The 16506-nt window shown below is 46.6% G+C and overlaps 5 protein-coding genes across 5 annotated transcripts; 2 read left to right on the top strand and 3 right to left on the bottom strand.

Moving 5' to 3' along the window:
- Positions 1 to 507: 507 nt before the first annotated feature.
- On the bottom strand, positions 508 to 1650 carry GL218_00438 (RNA polymerase II transcription factor B subunit 4; the record flags this gene model as incomplete). Its single annotated transcript, XM_033576856.1, has 1 exon — positions 508 to 1650. The coding sequence occupies one exon, from the start codon at positions 1648 to 1650 to the stop codon at positions 508 to 510; it is 1143 nt and encodes a 380-aa protein (XP_033441812.1).
- Positions 1651 to 3430: 1780 nt separating this feature from the next.
- Positions 3431 to 5650, top strand: GL218_00437 (Ring assembly protein 3; the record flags this gene model as incomplete). The annotated part of the gene is made up of 2 exons (XM_033576855.1): positions 3431 to 4183; positions 4292 to 5650. 2 exons carry the CDS (start codon positions 3431 to 3433, stop codon positions 5648 to 5650), a joined length of 2112 nt encoding a protein of 703 aa, XP_033441819.1.
- Positions 5651 to 6005: 355 nt separating this feature from the next.
- GL218_00436 (tRNA (uracil(54)-C(5))-methyltransferase) lies at positions 6006 to 7745 on the bottom strand (the record flags this gene model as incomplete). Its single annotated transcript, XM_033576854.1, has 1 exon — positions 6006 to 7745. The coding sequence occupies one exon, from the start codon at positions 7743 to 7745 to the stop codon at positions 6006 to 6008; it is 1740 nt and encodes a 579-aa protein (XP_033441820.1).
- A 2905-nt stretch (positions 7746 to 10650) lies between these two features.
- GL218_00435 (Gamma-glutamyltranspeptidase 1) lies at positions 10651 to 12719 on the top strand (the record flags this gene model as incomplete). The annotated part of the gene is made up of 6 exons (XM_033576853.1): positions 10651 to 10654; positions 10721 to 10914; positions 10971 to 11397; positions 11476 to 11524; positions 11584 to 11639; positions 11692 to 12719. 6 exons carry the CDS (start codon positions 10651 to 10653, stop codon positions 12717 to 12719), a joined length of 1758 nt encoding a protein of 585 aa, XP_033441817.1.
- A 490-nt stretch (positions 12720 to 13209) lies between these two features.
- GL218_00434 (GDP-Man:Man(3)GlcNAc(2)-PP-Dol alpha-1,2-mannosyltransferase) lies at positions 13210 to 15064 on the bottom strand (the record flags this gene model as incomplete). The annotated part of the gene is made up of 3 exons (XM_033576852.1): positions 13210 to 13385; positions 13456 to 14443; positions 14501 to 15064. 3 exons carry the CDS (start codon positions 15062 to 15064, stop codon positions 13210 to 13212), a joined length of 1728 nt encoding a protein of 575 aa, XP_033441818.1.
- Between the last annotated feature and the right edge of the window lie 1442 nt (positions 15065 to 16506).

The following is a 16506-nucleotide window of genomic DNA, read 5'->3' as shown; positions in this document are numbered from 1 at the left end:
TCCTCGATCTTCATATACCTCAACCTTCACACTATCCTTATCACTCGCTCACACCTAAGCTCTAGATGGATTGTGGTGCATTAAAATCGGCGCTTTCGAAATACCCCTGAATGGCTACGTTCATATCAACCGCAATTACTGTGGTCTTGGTCTCGGAGGGATTCTTGTATTCTAAAGGCAGTAATCCTCAAATTGTAGCGGAACCAAGACTGAAAAAACTAAGCGTGAACCCTTGGATCAAAAGAATTACGTGGGTAATAGTGGCAGTAGGATCACTCGGACAGTATAGATAGTCTATACAAGGTACCTAGTTATGAAAATTTAAAGCACGCCTAAATTGACTGTCTTATCACTACGCCTATGCTTTTAATTCGTAATATTTTGTCCCATGCCAGACGCAACTCCGCGTATGCAAACTCCAACCCGTTGCGATACAACCAGACCGCTTCCATGTAATATGATTTGAGTATTAGTACAATAAAGAAGACTCATACGCTTGCCCCTCAACTACGTAGGCGCAGGCGTCCCCGTAGCACTACCCGTGTCCTCCCTGGCCCCAACGCCGTTGGCGCGTATTTTCTTCTTCTTCTTTTTACGAGGGGCAACGGCAGGTTTGGCGCCGTAACTGCCGAGGGCTAATTTAGTACCGCAGGTCAGACATTCGGCGTTGTCGGGCACAGAGCAAAAGATGCTAAGGCAAATACTGCAAACAAAGCCTGTGTCAATGACATTGCGGTGGCAGAAACAAGCCGCACGGAAGTCTACTGAGTCTTGGGTAGGAGTCACGAGAGATCGCCGTGCTTCGGCGTCCGCGAGGAAACCGAACATTAAATATGAGAGCAGGCCGCGTGGGTTCGAGGCTGCGGAAAGAAAAGTACCTCCTGTTATAAAGGCTGCTTGTTGTAGGAATGTTGGCGTTCCGTATAGAGATAAGGTGTCTACTGGGATGCGTGCGTGAGAGGCTGCGAAGACAGCGTTCATGGTAGGAATATACTGCGCAGGCTCCGAGTCCGAAACAGATAAGACTAGAATGCGCGAGTGTAGCGTCGCGACAGTAGACTCAGTAGGCGAGGAGCTAGTCGCCGTAGACGGGTTCGCAGGGTCCGAGGACGTCTTGGCTGGCTCTAGGGCATGCGACATCTTGTGGATGTAAGATAGTGCTAGCGTGAGAGCTCCTGATACTAGGGTCGTGGGGTTGAGGTCTGAGGGTGTGGTACTGTCGATGAGGGAGCGCAAGGAGGTCAAGATAGAGGACTCGATTTGGGCGAACAAGGGGAATTTGTTGGCAGAGCCACCTAGTTCTGTTGCTGCTGAGGCACCGTCCTGTCGCCCGTCAACGTCGGTCATTTCGATATCACCGTTAGATCGCGAAGACGCGGCCCGGAAATCGGGGTTGGGGGACTTGGGGTAAAGCCAGACGGCGCGGTTGGGGTGTGCGGCGAGTATAGCGACATGATTGTCATTGCCGAAAGAGAGATGGGCGTTAACGAAGACGAGCAGGTTGGCTAGGGCCTTGGAAATGGGGAGGAGGTCGGTGAGGGCGGCCCAAGCGCGCGGGTTGGTATCGACCACGATAGTAAGGAGCGAGGGTATTTGGCTAATGCTAGAGACGGGTTCTGTGTAATGATCTGAGGCGTCGATGCGGTTCATCGTGCCGTATTTTTATTTGTTTCAACTCGTCAGGGGAGTGTTTATGACATGAGAAACAGAGAAAGGGCTCAGAGGCCACCTCCTTTGTAGAATTAGTTTTTCTTCTTGCTTAAGATTTTGCAGTCCCAATTTCAGTAGTATAAGTAGAAGGGGAGTTCACAGGTGATGCTGTTGCTCAATACATACTCTAATTGGCAATGCTATGGAAAAGATGTAATTATTAACAATAGGATAAGCATTGGATATTGGATTTCCGGACTGGTATGAAGAGATTGATAACGAATTGATAAGAGCTGACTGCGGAATTGGTACATACCTAAAGTACAGGGTACCTATCTTCACCGAGCTCACCGGAAAGACCCACCCAAAAGCTGTATCACAGCAGTGGACGGTGGACGCGCCTGCGTTTCAATGCCGTGCCAAGCCGGGGAAGAGAATAAAGACGCTAGCTCACATGACTAATAATACATAGATACATTAATAGCTACCTCTTTAGGTACCTACCTAGGTACATGTAATAGGCAGACGTCATTGTTGAGCAGATCTTACGGAAACCCTTGCAGCCACTTTATCAGGCGCAAGAGGGTCCTTGATAACCTTATTGGCGTCTACAAACCTTAGCGGGGTATTTCAGTGAATATTCCCTTGAACGAGTCGACGAGCCATATTGAAGCCAAAACTTCCCATTCCGTCCCATCCCATATCCATACTTTTTTTTTTCTCACTGGAATATCATCAACCTCCAAATACTCCAACCTAACCTTTTACGGCGAAGTTGTATCCTTTATGTGTTAACTCTGAGACATCTCATCTATCTGGTACTCGATTCGCATATGCTGAACAACCTCAGGTCCTTCAAAAGTAGTGACAATACCAGATAAACACATGTAAGTTGTTTATTGCACCATGTCTTTTCTAAGAAATCTATAGATATGCTCCTTGCGGCATGTTGCATACCCCAAACAGACCAGTCCAGCCAACTTCGCTTCCTCCCCATCGGTTCTACGCTTTGCCTTATATACATATGCTACCTATATTTATATTAGGTTGCAGCGACTGACACCCCATCAATTTAGTTTATGTGAGTAAATTTCACCAACGAACCGTTTGCTTCAAAAACCTTGAAACAGCTCCTAGTAGCTTCAAGCTTCAAGTTCTTCTAGGCTGGAATTTCAAGCTAAGCCAAGAAAATTTCGCGGCTATACTTGCAGCAAATTGGGGCCAAGACTTGACCAGTCTGATCACAAGCTTACATAGGTGAGAAAAGGTGTGTGTGTAATCTGTGTTTTCTTTGTATCCTAGGTTAGCTGCTTTCATATTCGTCACGAGTCCAACATCAGACCCATCACTCGCATTTATCACCAAGCCTATGATAAAGCGTCCATAGCCGACGAGAAACTATTCTTATTTAAAACTTAGACCGCAACATCACAACACCACAACACTATGACCTTACCCATTTACACTTCTCTCAATCTTGTACCAAAGCGCAGGCACCAAAGTTCAGTCAGCCTTTCAACGTTAGCTACTACCCAAGAATACCACCCCAGAAACTAAGCATTCTACTGTTGAAGAGGTATAAGCCCCTCAACAAGCCACCATATTTCATTTTAACTCCGTTATTCCGTCAAAGACACACCTGTATAAAAGTCCTCTCAAGCCTTCTCAAGTTTTCAAGTCCTCTAATCATCAAGACTTATCATTTGACCTATAACATCTACTCCTAACACTCTCCATCAAAAAAGTTTTAGCGACGCCCATCATCAACTCGTGAAATACAATGGACGAATTACCTATCGACCTCACTTCTAACCGTGAGGAGATGGATAAGCTGAGCAACATAGAGCAGACACAACTTGTCTTAGCCCGATTAATGGAAGGTGGTCAGGAAGATGACGATACTTGTCGCGAACTTGATCGCCTTACCAAGATGCTGAACGACGATACTAAAGCTAAAAACAAAAATCAATCTATCTGCGATGTCATCGATGATGTATGTGTCGATACCATACTTGGTTATCTAGACATGAGACAAGCTGATTCGGTCCGTGGCCACGCCGTCTTGAGCGCTTCAGCGTATCTCAAAGCGGCCGGGGAAAAGGGAAACGAGGCTCTTCGCAAGTTCTTTTTCGATCGAGTCCAAAGAGGGACTTACGACGACTATATCGTCGCCTTTTGTGTCGCCGCCGCTATATTCCCCATCGCCTCAGACGTAACGGCTGACATATTCCTCAGCGAAGGCTTTTTACCCACCTTGGACCCCTTGATGCGACGAAAATGGAAAAGTAGAAAGGTCGAGACGGCATGCCTGGAAATGCTTAACGCTGCTTCTATGAATTCGTCGTGTCGTGAAGCCATTACTAAGTACTGCACTGACTGGCTGGAAGAGGTTGTTGACCAAGATCCGAATCAAGTAGCTAGGGGCATCTATACGACAGATCCTCAGATTCAAGTCTCAGAAGGTTCGATTGCCATGAGGAGACACTCCGTAGCAGTTCAAAACTTGGCCGCGGTTATCTTGGCGAAATTAAGGGTAGGCACCCTAAAGCTTCCGCTCGCGTCACCGCCTGCATATGAGCATCTTCAGTGGCGGTGATCAACCCGGTGAGGAATTGGAGTTGGGCTGACCTGGGGGCTTCAGGCAGTGCCATCGTCGGCGCAACAAACGGCAGAAGGATCCGATAGTAGAATACAGCAAGCGAACACCAGTATTGAGGACCTATCTAAGATGTTCAGTACGATGATACTGAAGGACCCGGAGAGTGACAAGAGGCACTCGGTGGAGGGCTTAGCTTACGCAACAATTCAACCTGGAATCAAGGAAGAGGTCGCACATAACACGGAGCTTTTGAAGGCTTTAGTCAAAATTTTGGGTGATGCTCCTGCAAAATCACCACTTACTTACGGAGCTTTGAGCATATTTGTGAATTTAACTCGTTATCAACCAGTACAATCTGAGGAGGAGAAGAAAATGACTCAGCTGAAGGCCTACGCCAATGCTGCTGGAAAGTTGGGAGCACCAAACCCACTGAACGACGACAACCACGTCACAAAGCGGTGTATACAGGTTTTCGAAGCCGGCATTGTGCCCGTTCTAGTAACACATAGTAGGCACGGTTCGGTTGCCTCGCTTAACCTCATCGTGTCGATTATCTCTGCATTGTCAGTTACAACCACTTTACGGGGCCAATTATCACAACAAGGAGCTGTTAACCTTCTTATTGCCGCCGCCTCGGCTCTACCAGATTCTGAATCGCAAGCCAAACGAACAGCAGCCCAAGCACTCGCTCGTATACTAATCAGCACAAACCCTGCTCTCGTATTCGGCGGCACGCGCGCTCGTCCACAAAACTCGGCAATCCGGCCACTCATTTATATACTCACTCCTGATCCTACAACCGAAACTCGAGATCTATTACCGACGTTCGAGGCATTGATGGCGCTTACCAATTTAGCATCTACGGACGACGATACACGAGTGACAATTATCCGTAACGCATGGCCAGAGATCGAGGAGTTGATGTTATCATCCAACAATCGAGTTTCTAAAGCTGCTATGGAATTAATATGCAACCTAGTGCAGTCCGTTGAGGGTATTGCTCAGTATGCGGACGATAGCCCGCAAGCCGCTAATCGGTTACACATTCTACTCGCACTTGCAGACGCAGAAGATGAAGGAACGAGGAGCGCCGCCGGTGGTGCTTTGGCCTCTCTCACGGCATACGACGCCGTTGTAACCGGTATTCTCAAAAGGACACGTGGGGTCGAAGTAGTCCTGGGCTTATGCAGTGAGAAGAGCGAAGATCTGCGGCATCGAGGGGCGTTTGTTGTGTATAACATGGTTGCGTGCGAAGGAGAAGCAGGTAAGGCGGCACGGAAGAAGATCAGGGGGAAGAACGGAATTGAGGTTTTGAAGGAGTGTACGAAGAGTAGTCGGAGAGCCGAAGTTGTCGAGGTCACGGTTCAGGCTCTAAAAGTTTTACTTGAGCAACAGGATTAAGGGTAGCAGAAAGGGGGAGTCTCGCAAATTGTTATGCGCTGCAAGATGTGTGTGCGTTGAAAGAAATATTGAATATAATTTTTGAGGAACAAAGTATTCAGTTTGGACTTTTTGATTGGGTCGCCAGGTATCTAATACTTGGAACGTCCTGGTTTTGGCACCTTGTCTAATGTTAGTTATCGAATAAGTATTACCCTATTAAACGTTACGCCGCGTAAACGTCCTCTATAAATGAAGTTATTCTATGATATAGTAGTTCCCCAGCATGAATACCTTAGGTACCTAGTTTGACCTCGCATTTTCCATCTAAAACGTCCTCAGTAAATAGGTAGATGGCTACCTGATATCAGAACACCTAGCCGTCCACCCGGTTCAAAATAGCAACGCCCTCAACATGTCCCGTCTGCGGGAAGAAGTCGAAGCCGCGCAAACTTTCAATTGCATATCTCGTCCCTCGTCCCTTGCTCTCTCCAGCATCAGTCTCCATCTCTGTCCCCGTCTCTGCGCCACCCGCACCCTCAAGCCCACGAACCAGTATACCGATATCGCGCGCTTGCGTGTGCACATTGCAACTCACGTAGACGACGCGCCGGGGCGCGAAGCGCAACAACTGGTTTAGGAAATCCTGATCGCAGCCCTTCCGCGGGGGGTCAAGCACGACGACGGTCTGGTCGCCGGGGTATGCCTTGCGTACGGCGGACGTAAACAAGTCCTTGGCATCAGCAGCGATGAATTTCGCACGCGAAGGGGGGAGGTTATTTGCCGCGGCGTTGCGGGATGCATATTTGATCGAGGCTTCGCTAATGTCGATGCCGACGCTGCCGCCGCTGAATAAGGAGGATAGGGTTATGGTGAAGAGCCCGGAGCCAGAGTAGGCGTCGATGAGGAATTTGATTTCGGAGGAAAGAGGGGAGGAAGGGGGAAGGATGTGCTCCCGGATGTAGTCTGTGAAGACGGGGAGGATGGAGTTGTTGTTCTGGAAAAAAGAGCCGGCTGGGTTGTGGAAGACGTAGGGCCCGACGTACTCGGTTGATGTGCCGTTGTTGTCTGTCACGCAGGTCTTTAGGTCTGTGTATGAGTCTGTCTCGACTCTAACAACAGAGTCCTCGGGATGCGGGGGCGATGGTGATTTTGCCATCACTTCTTTCGATGAAGATGCTCCCTCGGCTTCGCTCTGTTTTTTCGGGATACGCTTGGTGCTTTCGCGCAAAAGAATCGTAGCGCCCCGTACGTATTTTCCGTACTCAACGGTCATGCGTGCACGTTCGTTTTTCATACCAAGTCGTACAGCGTCGGTTCCAATAGGGCAGTCCTCAATATCTAAAGTATTTCGCTTGCCCTTAGGCATAAAGCCAATAGGGGGGCAGCTCTTAAAGGGCTCCTTAGTTTTGCGCCAGCCCTGGGGGCCATCAAAGTGTGGTGTCAGCTTAGTTCGGTAGCCATATTGAAGCGGGCTGCCAATGGTGTCTTGAATAGCGGGGATAAGCTCTGGGGGTAGCTGGGAGAAGTGGCGGAAGGCCTTCTCGACGATGTTCTTCTTGTGCTTTAACTGCTCGGCATAATCTAGCATCTGAAATTGGCACCCTGAGCAAGTGGCGAAGTATTTGCACTGGATCCGGCTGTCGTCGCGGGAGGCTGACGGCGTCACAACAGAGAGATAATCCGCCACGGTATAGCCCTCTTCCTTTAGGTGGCGGTACACCTTCACCTTGACAGTGTCGCCTGGTACTGAGAATGGCACGACGTATACGCGCTTAGAGTCTTTATGTAAAGCTAGGCCTTCTCCTGTTGAGGCAAGTTCGACAACTTCAACTTCGATCTCGGAGCCTTCCTCCGGCAAGCTCTCAGTTTCTGGCTCTGACGCGTTATTCCCTTCTTCTACCGCTCTGTCATTATCTTGTTTGAGAGACTCGATTAGATTCCGCACATCAAAAGCTAAAACCTCCTCCGCTGAGCCAGTCATCATATCTGTATCGCTTTTCTTCGCCTTTTTCTGCTTCTTCTTGTTTTCCCTCTTCATTCCTAGCTTAGATTTTTCATGATGGAACGGTCTTTTCCCACGATTGGGTTTTGACTCTTGATGCTGGTCACCCATTTTCACCTGTCCGTCTGATGAAGCCATTCTTTGAGAGTTTGGCGATTTAATCATATGTATCACCTCGGCAGCGCTTAGAGTATTGGTAGTATCCCGTTGAGACTTAGCTTTCTTAGCAAATTGATGATAAAGACGTATATACCTTCTTCCAACTTCAGATAAGTGAGTGTGACAATTGGTGAAGGCAAGGGACTGAATTGGGAATTGTGACGAGCCAAAGATGGGATGGGTTGCGAGTTTAGGTCTTAAAAATAACCGCGGCGTTATTGTTATACAGGGCCGCATTGATCATTGATTCAATAGTTTCTTCAGTCAAACCTTCCCAATTTATCGTCTATAGAAAGGCTTGAGAAAAAAAATACTTGAAATTGTAAATTGACAATTTTTTACTGGATGAAAGATGGATGGAATATTGTACCATGTACTAAGTAGCGCTATGTTAGCGTTATGCACTACAGTACATAAGCTTATCGCGATTAAATATTTTACATACAACCCCACCATGTCTTTTTAAGGACTTATAAGTCACATTGGTAACATTTCTTCAAGTCTAAAAAACTACCTCCTAATCTAAGTTGTATAACAACTTGATAAATATTACTATAGATTTTATACAGCTCTGCTTCAATATTACTCATCAATCCAAGCCTCAATATGAAATTAATTTATATCATGCCTGGGACCACCGGATTCATTTGTGCCTGTTGCCCTACTAGCATCGCGTCGTGATTCCCTTCGTCATGTCCGGCATGCGTCTTGTGGTGTCCGCCATGGCTTCCACCGTGGGTATCCCCAGCTCTTCCATGAGCAGTTCCGTGCGGTGGGTGGGCTTGATCATGTCTCACAGGCCTTGCGGGTTCTTCTCTTGGATGGCTTTTGCTCGACTGCTCAATAGAAACCTTGTTAGTCATGACTTCTCCTTTAAAAATAGTTTGTATGATAGCTATGAGTGTGTTGGGTATATGTATTATGTTCGTGATGCTAGGAATACATATCTACTCACTCCGAAACACATGATGTTCAATAATTTGCTTTTCTTACAGATAAACCTTTTTATATGGCAGAGTTAAACCCGATTACCATTCGGGAGAGACGACAAGTTTATATCGATCTTTACGCTGGCTATGTCATAACAAAATCTTCTATTCGTCTCGACATCTCGCCACAGCAATGACGTACCTAGTCGACACGCAACCTTGTGATACCTATGTATGTCTCAGTTCCATTGTTGAGGCGTTACAAGGGTTATACATACGCCTCCTACGTCTAAATCATAACCTAAACGGCCGTGAATAACCATGGAGTTCATCTCACAGCGGCCACTGGACGTCGCCAAGTGATATGATTACCCCTCATCAGACAAAGAGATAGGACAGCTTCAGTATTATCGTAACGGGTTACATTTTAAAACTTCAATCAGGCGGATAAGGTACTTATAAAACTGGCATTGGCCGTTATTTCACACCTTGCCTTTCTCGTTATAACCTCCTCAGAAGATACTTGCAAGTTACTCGGCTTAATATCTCTATGAGTCTGGATAAAGTAACCTCGAGATAGAACTATACTTGCCCCCTATCATACGTTATTCCTTCCTATAACAACCTGACATTCGAGATACGACTCAATTGTTGGCCAGTAGTGAGAAGAGCTCTGGCGTATATATGGTGAAGTACCTAGCATCTCGGCAATTACAGTTTTGAATAAACTATAGACTCCTCTGCCAGGAAATAGCACTATCAAGTACAGTCCTCATAGATGTTTAAACAAAGTAGGTTAGTGAATACCATAGTTAGTTAACTCAAATATATATATAATTATAGTTATTTATAACGCTGAATGTCTAGGCTTAACTAGCTTGGCGATTTATAATGAAGAGAATACGAGGTGATATAATTTTTTATGTTTAACCTGAAAGTCATTTGATAGTTTTATTCTTAGTTACCTTATAATAGGTAGCTATAAAAATCATATGCGATAGCTGTTGTCGCTCTTAAGTATGAGCTACTCGCACTAATACAATATCGTAATCTTATAAAAACTTTACGACCTGAGTACTAAATCTTGCATGAATCCATTTCTGTTTAGGGGGTATTAGATAAACTCATTTGGCTTCCCGATATTGAGACTAAGAAAGTAATTGAAAGTGCGTGTCTCGGTGACTTCGGATGGTTTCCTGTGTAAGAATTACAAATCCGGGGCGCGATAGATAGGGGATGAGCCCCTAAAAATTCATAGTTAGAATTCCTAGCTCTTATTGGCTTATTGACCATAAGCTGTACTCGACCGCGTATTTCATTGATGTATCGCGGTTTAGAAATATAGCAAAGAGACAACATTCCCATTTAACTTATATAATGTAGTTAGTTGAATATAAATTAACTAGCTATGGATAAAAAAGTTTAGTATTCAACCCGTCCGGGTATAATAGATTACGACATTTATGTAAGTCTGAGCTACAAGCTTGCTACGTACCGGTAGTGTGGTGGGGCTTTAAAGTATTAGACTACTATTAATATTATGGAAGCTTGTCGGGCTCCTTATCTCGCTTTATAATCCAGCTTTGCAACCTTGGTACAAAAGATAACTACTAACCCGCGATTACCTCAAGATACCCGACGGGTACCCTAACGTCGTCGGTGTGTCATTCTCTAATCATTATCATCTATATTTCTTTCGTTCTCATTCTTTGCGTTATCATTATCATTCTATCATATACTAATACGCTATCGTTGATAGAGGTGGTTATAATCTGGGTATCGGTGTCTCTATCTAAGAGTACGCAAGCCCGTCGTATGATATGCTGTTCCCTGAGAGTACCTAGTGTTAGATAGAGAGCACAGACGACGGATTAGGACGATTGCAACATTCCGAGTTCCGATCACAACATTTGTAAAGACTTTGCGAGATGAGTGAGTAGACATTTGAGTTACATTTACTTAATTTCTTACCATCCAGTAACTAACATAGATCCCAAGTAACCCCTACAACACTCCTGCAGAGTCTTCTGCTATTACTTCTAGCTGTCGCCCCTTCAACTGCAGTCCCTCCCCAATGGCAGCCAGCTGGACAAGCGGTATTACACCAGCAATCCGTTTCAGGGAAGCGAGGTGCTGTCGCTTCTGAGAGTAAAATATGTAGTCAAATTGGCATTGACCTCCTCAATCAAGGTGTGAGTAGTACCGATAACTAGAATTTCCATTATTAGATTGCTCATGCTTGTAATAGGGAAATGCCATTGATGCTTTTATCGGAACCCAGCTATGTGTCGGTGTTATTGGCATGTATCATTCGGGAATCGGTGGCGGTGGATTTGCTCTCGTCCGGGACAGCAATGGCAACTATACTGTCATCGATTATCGCGAATCCGCTCCTAGTACGGCTTCCGAGGATATGTATCAAGGTAATATACAAGGTAGTGTGCATGGTGGGCTTTCCGTGGGTGTACCGGGCGAGCTGCGAGGTCTCGAATACGCGCATAAAAAGTTCGGCTTACTGTCTTGGAAGTCTGTTGTGCAACCAGCCGCCTCCGTTGCGCGCCGCGGATTCTCGGTTTCCGAGGATTTGGTACGGTACATGGAGTTCGGCCTCGAAACGACCGGCTGGAATTTCTTGGTCGAAGATCCCTCGTGGGCTCAAGACTTCGCCCCGAATGGTGAGAGCTACCGGCTTATATGTTTTTCAGTAGCTAAGACATTGCGTAACAATTATGGCTAACTAACTATTTTGATAGGGACTTTGGTAAAGTTAGGTGATACCATGACTAGAAAACGTTATGCAAAGTAAGATGATTAACTATGAAGATAACTGAACACTCGACATTTACTAACTTCTAATTTAGGACCCTAGAGAAAATAGCTGAACATGGTGCTGATGTATTCTATACTGGTTCAATGGGTTCGTAAAAGTTCCCCCTCCCTCGATACAAAGTATTCTAATCTTTTCCAAGCCGAGGCGACGATCAAGCATATCCAGAAGTATAATGGAACCATGACCCTAGAAGACATGTCCAACTACGAGGCCATCATCCGTGAGCCCATCAGCATCTCGTACCGCGGCTTCAAGCTTTTCTCGTCGGGCGTACCTAGCAGCGGCGCCGTCTGTCTCAGTACACTAAAGACGATGGAGGGGTACGACGCTTCAGACGTAGCTTCAGACCCTAATCTCACGCTTCATCGCTTTGACGAATCGATGCGTTTCGCGTACGGCGCGCACCAAGCCCTTGGCGACCCGGCCTTTGTAACCGGTATGCCGCAGCTCGAAGAAGCTATGCTGGACGATGCGCATGCCGAGTCGATACGCCGACGCATCCGCGACGATAAAACACAACCTATTGAAAACTACGACCCGCCGCGCATCTACGTTCCCGAAAGCCATGGCACCTCGCACATCTCGACGGCGGATTCCTCGGGTACCGCCGTCTCGTCTACCACTACTGTTAACCTACTTTTTGGTAGTTTGCTCATGGTCCCCGAGACAGGCGTTGTGCTCAATGACGAGATGAACGATTTCTCTATCCCTGGCGTACGTAACGAGTTTGGCTACGCACCCAGTCCAGCCAACTATATCCGTCCTGGGAAACGTCCACTCTCCTCCATCACCCCCGTTATCGCCGAGTGGCTCGACGCTTCCGCATCAACCGCCATTCCGCTCCTTGCCGCCGTCGTTGGTGCTGCCGGCGGATCCCGTATTATCAGCTCGACGACGCAAGTCTTATGGCACATGTTAGAGCGCGGGGTCTCTGTAAACCACGCCGTAGCCGCACCGCGGTTCCACGACCAGTTGATGCCGAACCAAGTCGCCTTCGAGTATACCTTCGACAATGCGACTGTGGCTAGCATGTTGGAGAAGGGGCATAATGTGACGTGGGTGCGCGAAGGGTATAGCGCCGTCCAAGCCATTAGTGTCGACGAAGAGGGCGTGTTTGAGGCTGCGGGCGAGACGAGACAGAGAAATAGTGCTGGGTTGACTTTGTAGATACTTGTCTACTGCCTTAGGTACCTATTACAGACATCGGGTTAGGTACCCCTATATATGTTACCGTGTGTTTTTGATAGAGTTACGTTATGTATATACCTACCTATTTATAACTTACATTGTTAGACAAATCTGGACTCAAGTCTTCGAAATTGTCGGTATAAAACTCATGAAGTCAAGGTTCGAATTACGTGAATAAGGATGTATTCCATAGTTATACGGCCTCGGCTTTATTTAACCTAACTTATGGTATCCTCTGTTTCCGCATCCACCCTCAACTCAACGCGATGAAACGGGATAATACAACGCATCGCAATATAAAAACAAGGCAATACAAACTCCGAGCCCGCCTCCCACCGTGGTAATCCTGGGGGTATCGGATGTAAGTCTATATCTATCTGGGTAGTAGGAATGTTGGTAGTGATAATAGTACCATTTTTTTGAGAGGAGAATTGGTTAGGGTGGTGGTAATGAATGAAACGAATACCGTTTATAGCTTCATGGTGACGAGCTTCTCCAACTCGGCCAACCATTTCCTGGCAAACTCTTCCTCAGTGAAGCGCTTAGATGATAAGCGCGCTCTGCGTCTGACGGAAAGGGGGTCAGGATGCGAGAGCGCCTTCTCGAAACCCTCAGCGAACTCTGACGTGGTCGAGGCGTGGAAACCTAAGTGAATTTATTAGCAAAAAAAAAAAAAAAAAAACCTACAATGCAAGAAATAATGTAGTTAACATACCCGTAGGTTGACCGTCAACATCAATGACAATGTCTAGCTTCGGGCCACCGCTGTTATGTACGACTGATATCAGACCTGCTGCGAGGTACTCGACTACGCCGATGCCGAAGTGCTCGTTCCACATGCCATTAACGCCTACGAAGGCCTTGCCAAGCCATTGGAGGATCTCGGACCACGGGGCGTCGAGCTGGAATATAACCTGATCCTTGATTTGTAATTCGTTGACTAATAGACGAAGCTTGTACACGCGCCTCGAGTCGTCGTCGCCCCTAACGCTACCTAGGAGGATCAATTTGGCTTCTTTTGCTGAGGGAGTACCAGTCTTGACGAATTCCGCAAAGGATTGCAGGATGAGTTGGTGATTCTTCTCTGGTCGAAACTGGGCGATGTATACTAAGTACTTCTGGCGTCTCTTCTCGCTCTCTTCAGAGATTTCGACAGCTCGCTCAATCTCATTGACGGCGCACGGAGGGTATACAACAGCAATAGAGTTTTCCCTGCCTCTCTGCTTTCGGCGCGGCCCCCATATAGACTTAATATGGTCTTGCGTCCAGGAGGAATTTGTCATGACAACGTCGACGGAAGCGCCCATCCACGAATAAATAGCGGCGAAGATCTTCCAGTAGTGTTTTTTCAGTATACCTTTTACACCAACGCCCTTCCCGGCATTGACACCCTGACCTCCAACTGGTGTCTTAGGGTCGAGGGAGTCGAGCATGTCTGTGGAAATGGTAGGATAGTGTACGTATGCAGCAGTTGGCATATCGGGGAAGAGGATCTTGCTTAGACCAAGTACGAAAGCGTAACCCATAGTGTCCACGAAGATGTCAGGTACTAGGAGAGAGAAAGCATCCATTCCCATAAGTATAGAACCAACTGACTGTCCTAGCAAAGTCATATGCGGCCACGTAGAAGACAAAACCCAGTGTCGAGTTGTTAGGTAGATGAAATGGATCGTAGGTGGGTGCATGTCGATACTGAAAGTGTTCTATAGTGCAATTAGCAATCTTGATTGTAAGTTCATTATATAATAGGAGCCCCAAACCTTGACACGAGAGAGCATGCTCTCCTTTGAAACATCGTGGTCGCCCGTATATATAACGATCTTGGCGTTAGGCCATCTCTTCTGAGTAGCTCGAACCGCAGCCCATAGGACTCGTTCGCCACCTCCTCCAGCATTGCAGAAGGGATGGAAGAAACCGACTATACCATCCCAGTCTCGGTCACCTTTCTCCCCGTTGCCAGACGTTCCAGCTGTAGACCCATCAATATTCTCCCAGCTCTCGTCATCGTCGCTGTTAGCGCTGCCATCAGTTTTTTGAGCTTTGGCCTCTCTAAATCTGGCTTCGCTTTCGGCTGTGGTGCGGACAAGTAAGGAGCGGCGACCTTCGGAACCCTTCCTCAAACACCAACCGAAGGATGACCCGAACGTTAGGGCGAATATACGGAATGAGAGTGGAAGAATAAAGTTCCAGACTATTAAAGCGGCGAAGGGAGTACAGGCGATAGCAATCGCTGTAAAGGCTAGAGTCTTGGGCTCCATGCCGAAGGAATATGGTACGTCTTTGGAGGGAACGAAACAGCTTGAGCTGGAGGTGAAATCAGACATTTGCCTAAAGACAAGTAAAGAAATATTGTTAAAGGTATGTGGTTTATGAGCCTAGGCACACGTGTCAGGAAGACAATACCGGTCTGGCCTTTTCAGACTGGGCCAGAAGCAGTCCAGTTGACCCATTGATATGACCAAGTAAAGTATTGTAGTTGTTGCAAGTTGCGCGCTCGTGAATTTATTAGTTACATCAAATGTGACTTGGTTTGTGGTAATTCTAATTTGGCGTGTGATCAAATCGGCCGGCTGTAAGAAGTACCTACCTTAGGTACACTACCTACAATTTGATACGAGTGACAGGTACCTAGCCTAACCTAGCACTTAAGCTTAGGACTGGAAGGTGGGTATTACGCACTGGCGCATCCCATCCCACCTTCCTTCCTTCCACACATAATCTAGTGCGGGCTGCTGCATATTCTTTATCGATAATCATTTAGGTACATTTTATCAAGTACCCCTTAACTAGTACAAAGTACATTCTATAACCATACCTAAATTCCTTATTCAATAATATACCTACCTACCTCATAAGTAACCTAAAGAGCATTGCAGACAACACGTTGATTATTTCCGAATTTCTGAAGCTATTTGGAGTATGGTATTATATTCCATGCATTTATGAAAGACTCAATGGCTTTAAAATCATTTTGCATATGATGTTCACTTACTCATAAACTCTCTTCTTACTATTACATTCATGAACCAACAAGGGCTTATGGTAATCGACGATGAGCTTGACTCACTGGACTCATACTATACAGGCAACTAGGCCCTTTAACCTAGTGTCAAGAACTAGGACTCAACTACATCTTAATCGAGTTTCATCCTATCACTTTAGATATCAACCCAGTGTCAGGTCATTCCATTTTGCACCAACTGCCACCACTATTATACAAACAGCCCAGGATACCTTACTAGCTATCCATAATCTTACTTACACACCATGGTTCCTGACGATTCCTCTTGCGGCAGTTGGAGTCAGTCTCGCTTTTCGGCTACCCTTCAACGTCTATATACATAGGATCAACCAACGCCGGGCTAGATTTACCCCGGTACTTATGGGATGGACTGCGCGTATCTCACGGGATATTACGCGGGAAGGAATTCCATCGTCGCGGGTGTCGAAGGAGTTGTTGGCGAGGCATAAGAAGCTAGCATCGAGGATATACCGCACCGTCGGCTTACAAGACTGGAAACTATATTCCAGCGTCCTAGGCCTACCCTTCTGGCTCATCGGCATCGAGAGCGTCAGATGGATTTGTGGTGGTCCGAGAGGAATTATCGGACAGCTGTTCCTGGGTAGAACTGAAGATTTTGCGGCTTCAAATACCCAAGGCAACGTAGAAACTGCAGTAGATCCAAGCGTGGCTGCTACCACGGCCGAGCATATCAAAAATCTACCAGATCCAAGCATCACATTAGAGGGCTGCCTATGGTTTCCC

The sequence above is a fragment of the Daldinia childiae genome, assembly GCF_008694065.1.
Source record: "Daldinia childiae strain JS-1345 chromosome Unknown Scaffold1, whole genome shotgun sequence".
In the NCBI taxonomy this organism is placed as follows: domain Eukaryota; kingdom Fungi; phylum Ascomycota; class Sordariomycetes; order Xylariales; family Hypoxylaceae; genus Daldinia; species Daldinia childiae.
Note: the sequence above shows the minus strand (reverse complement) of the source record. Positions and strands in the feature narration are given on the sequence as shown.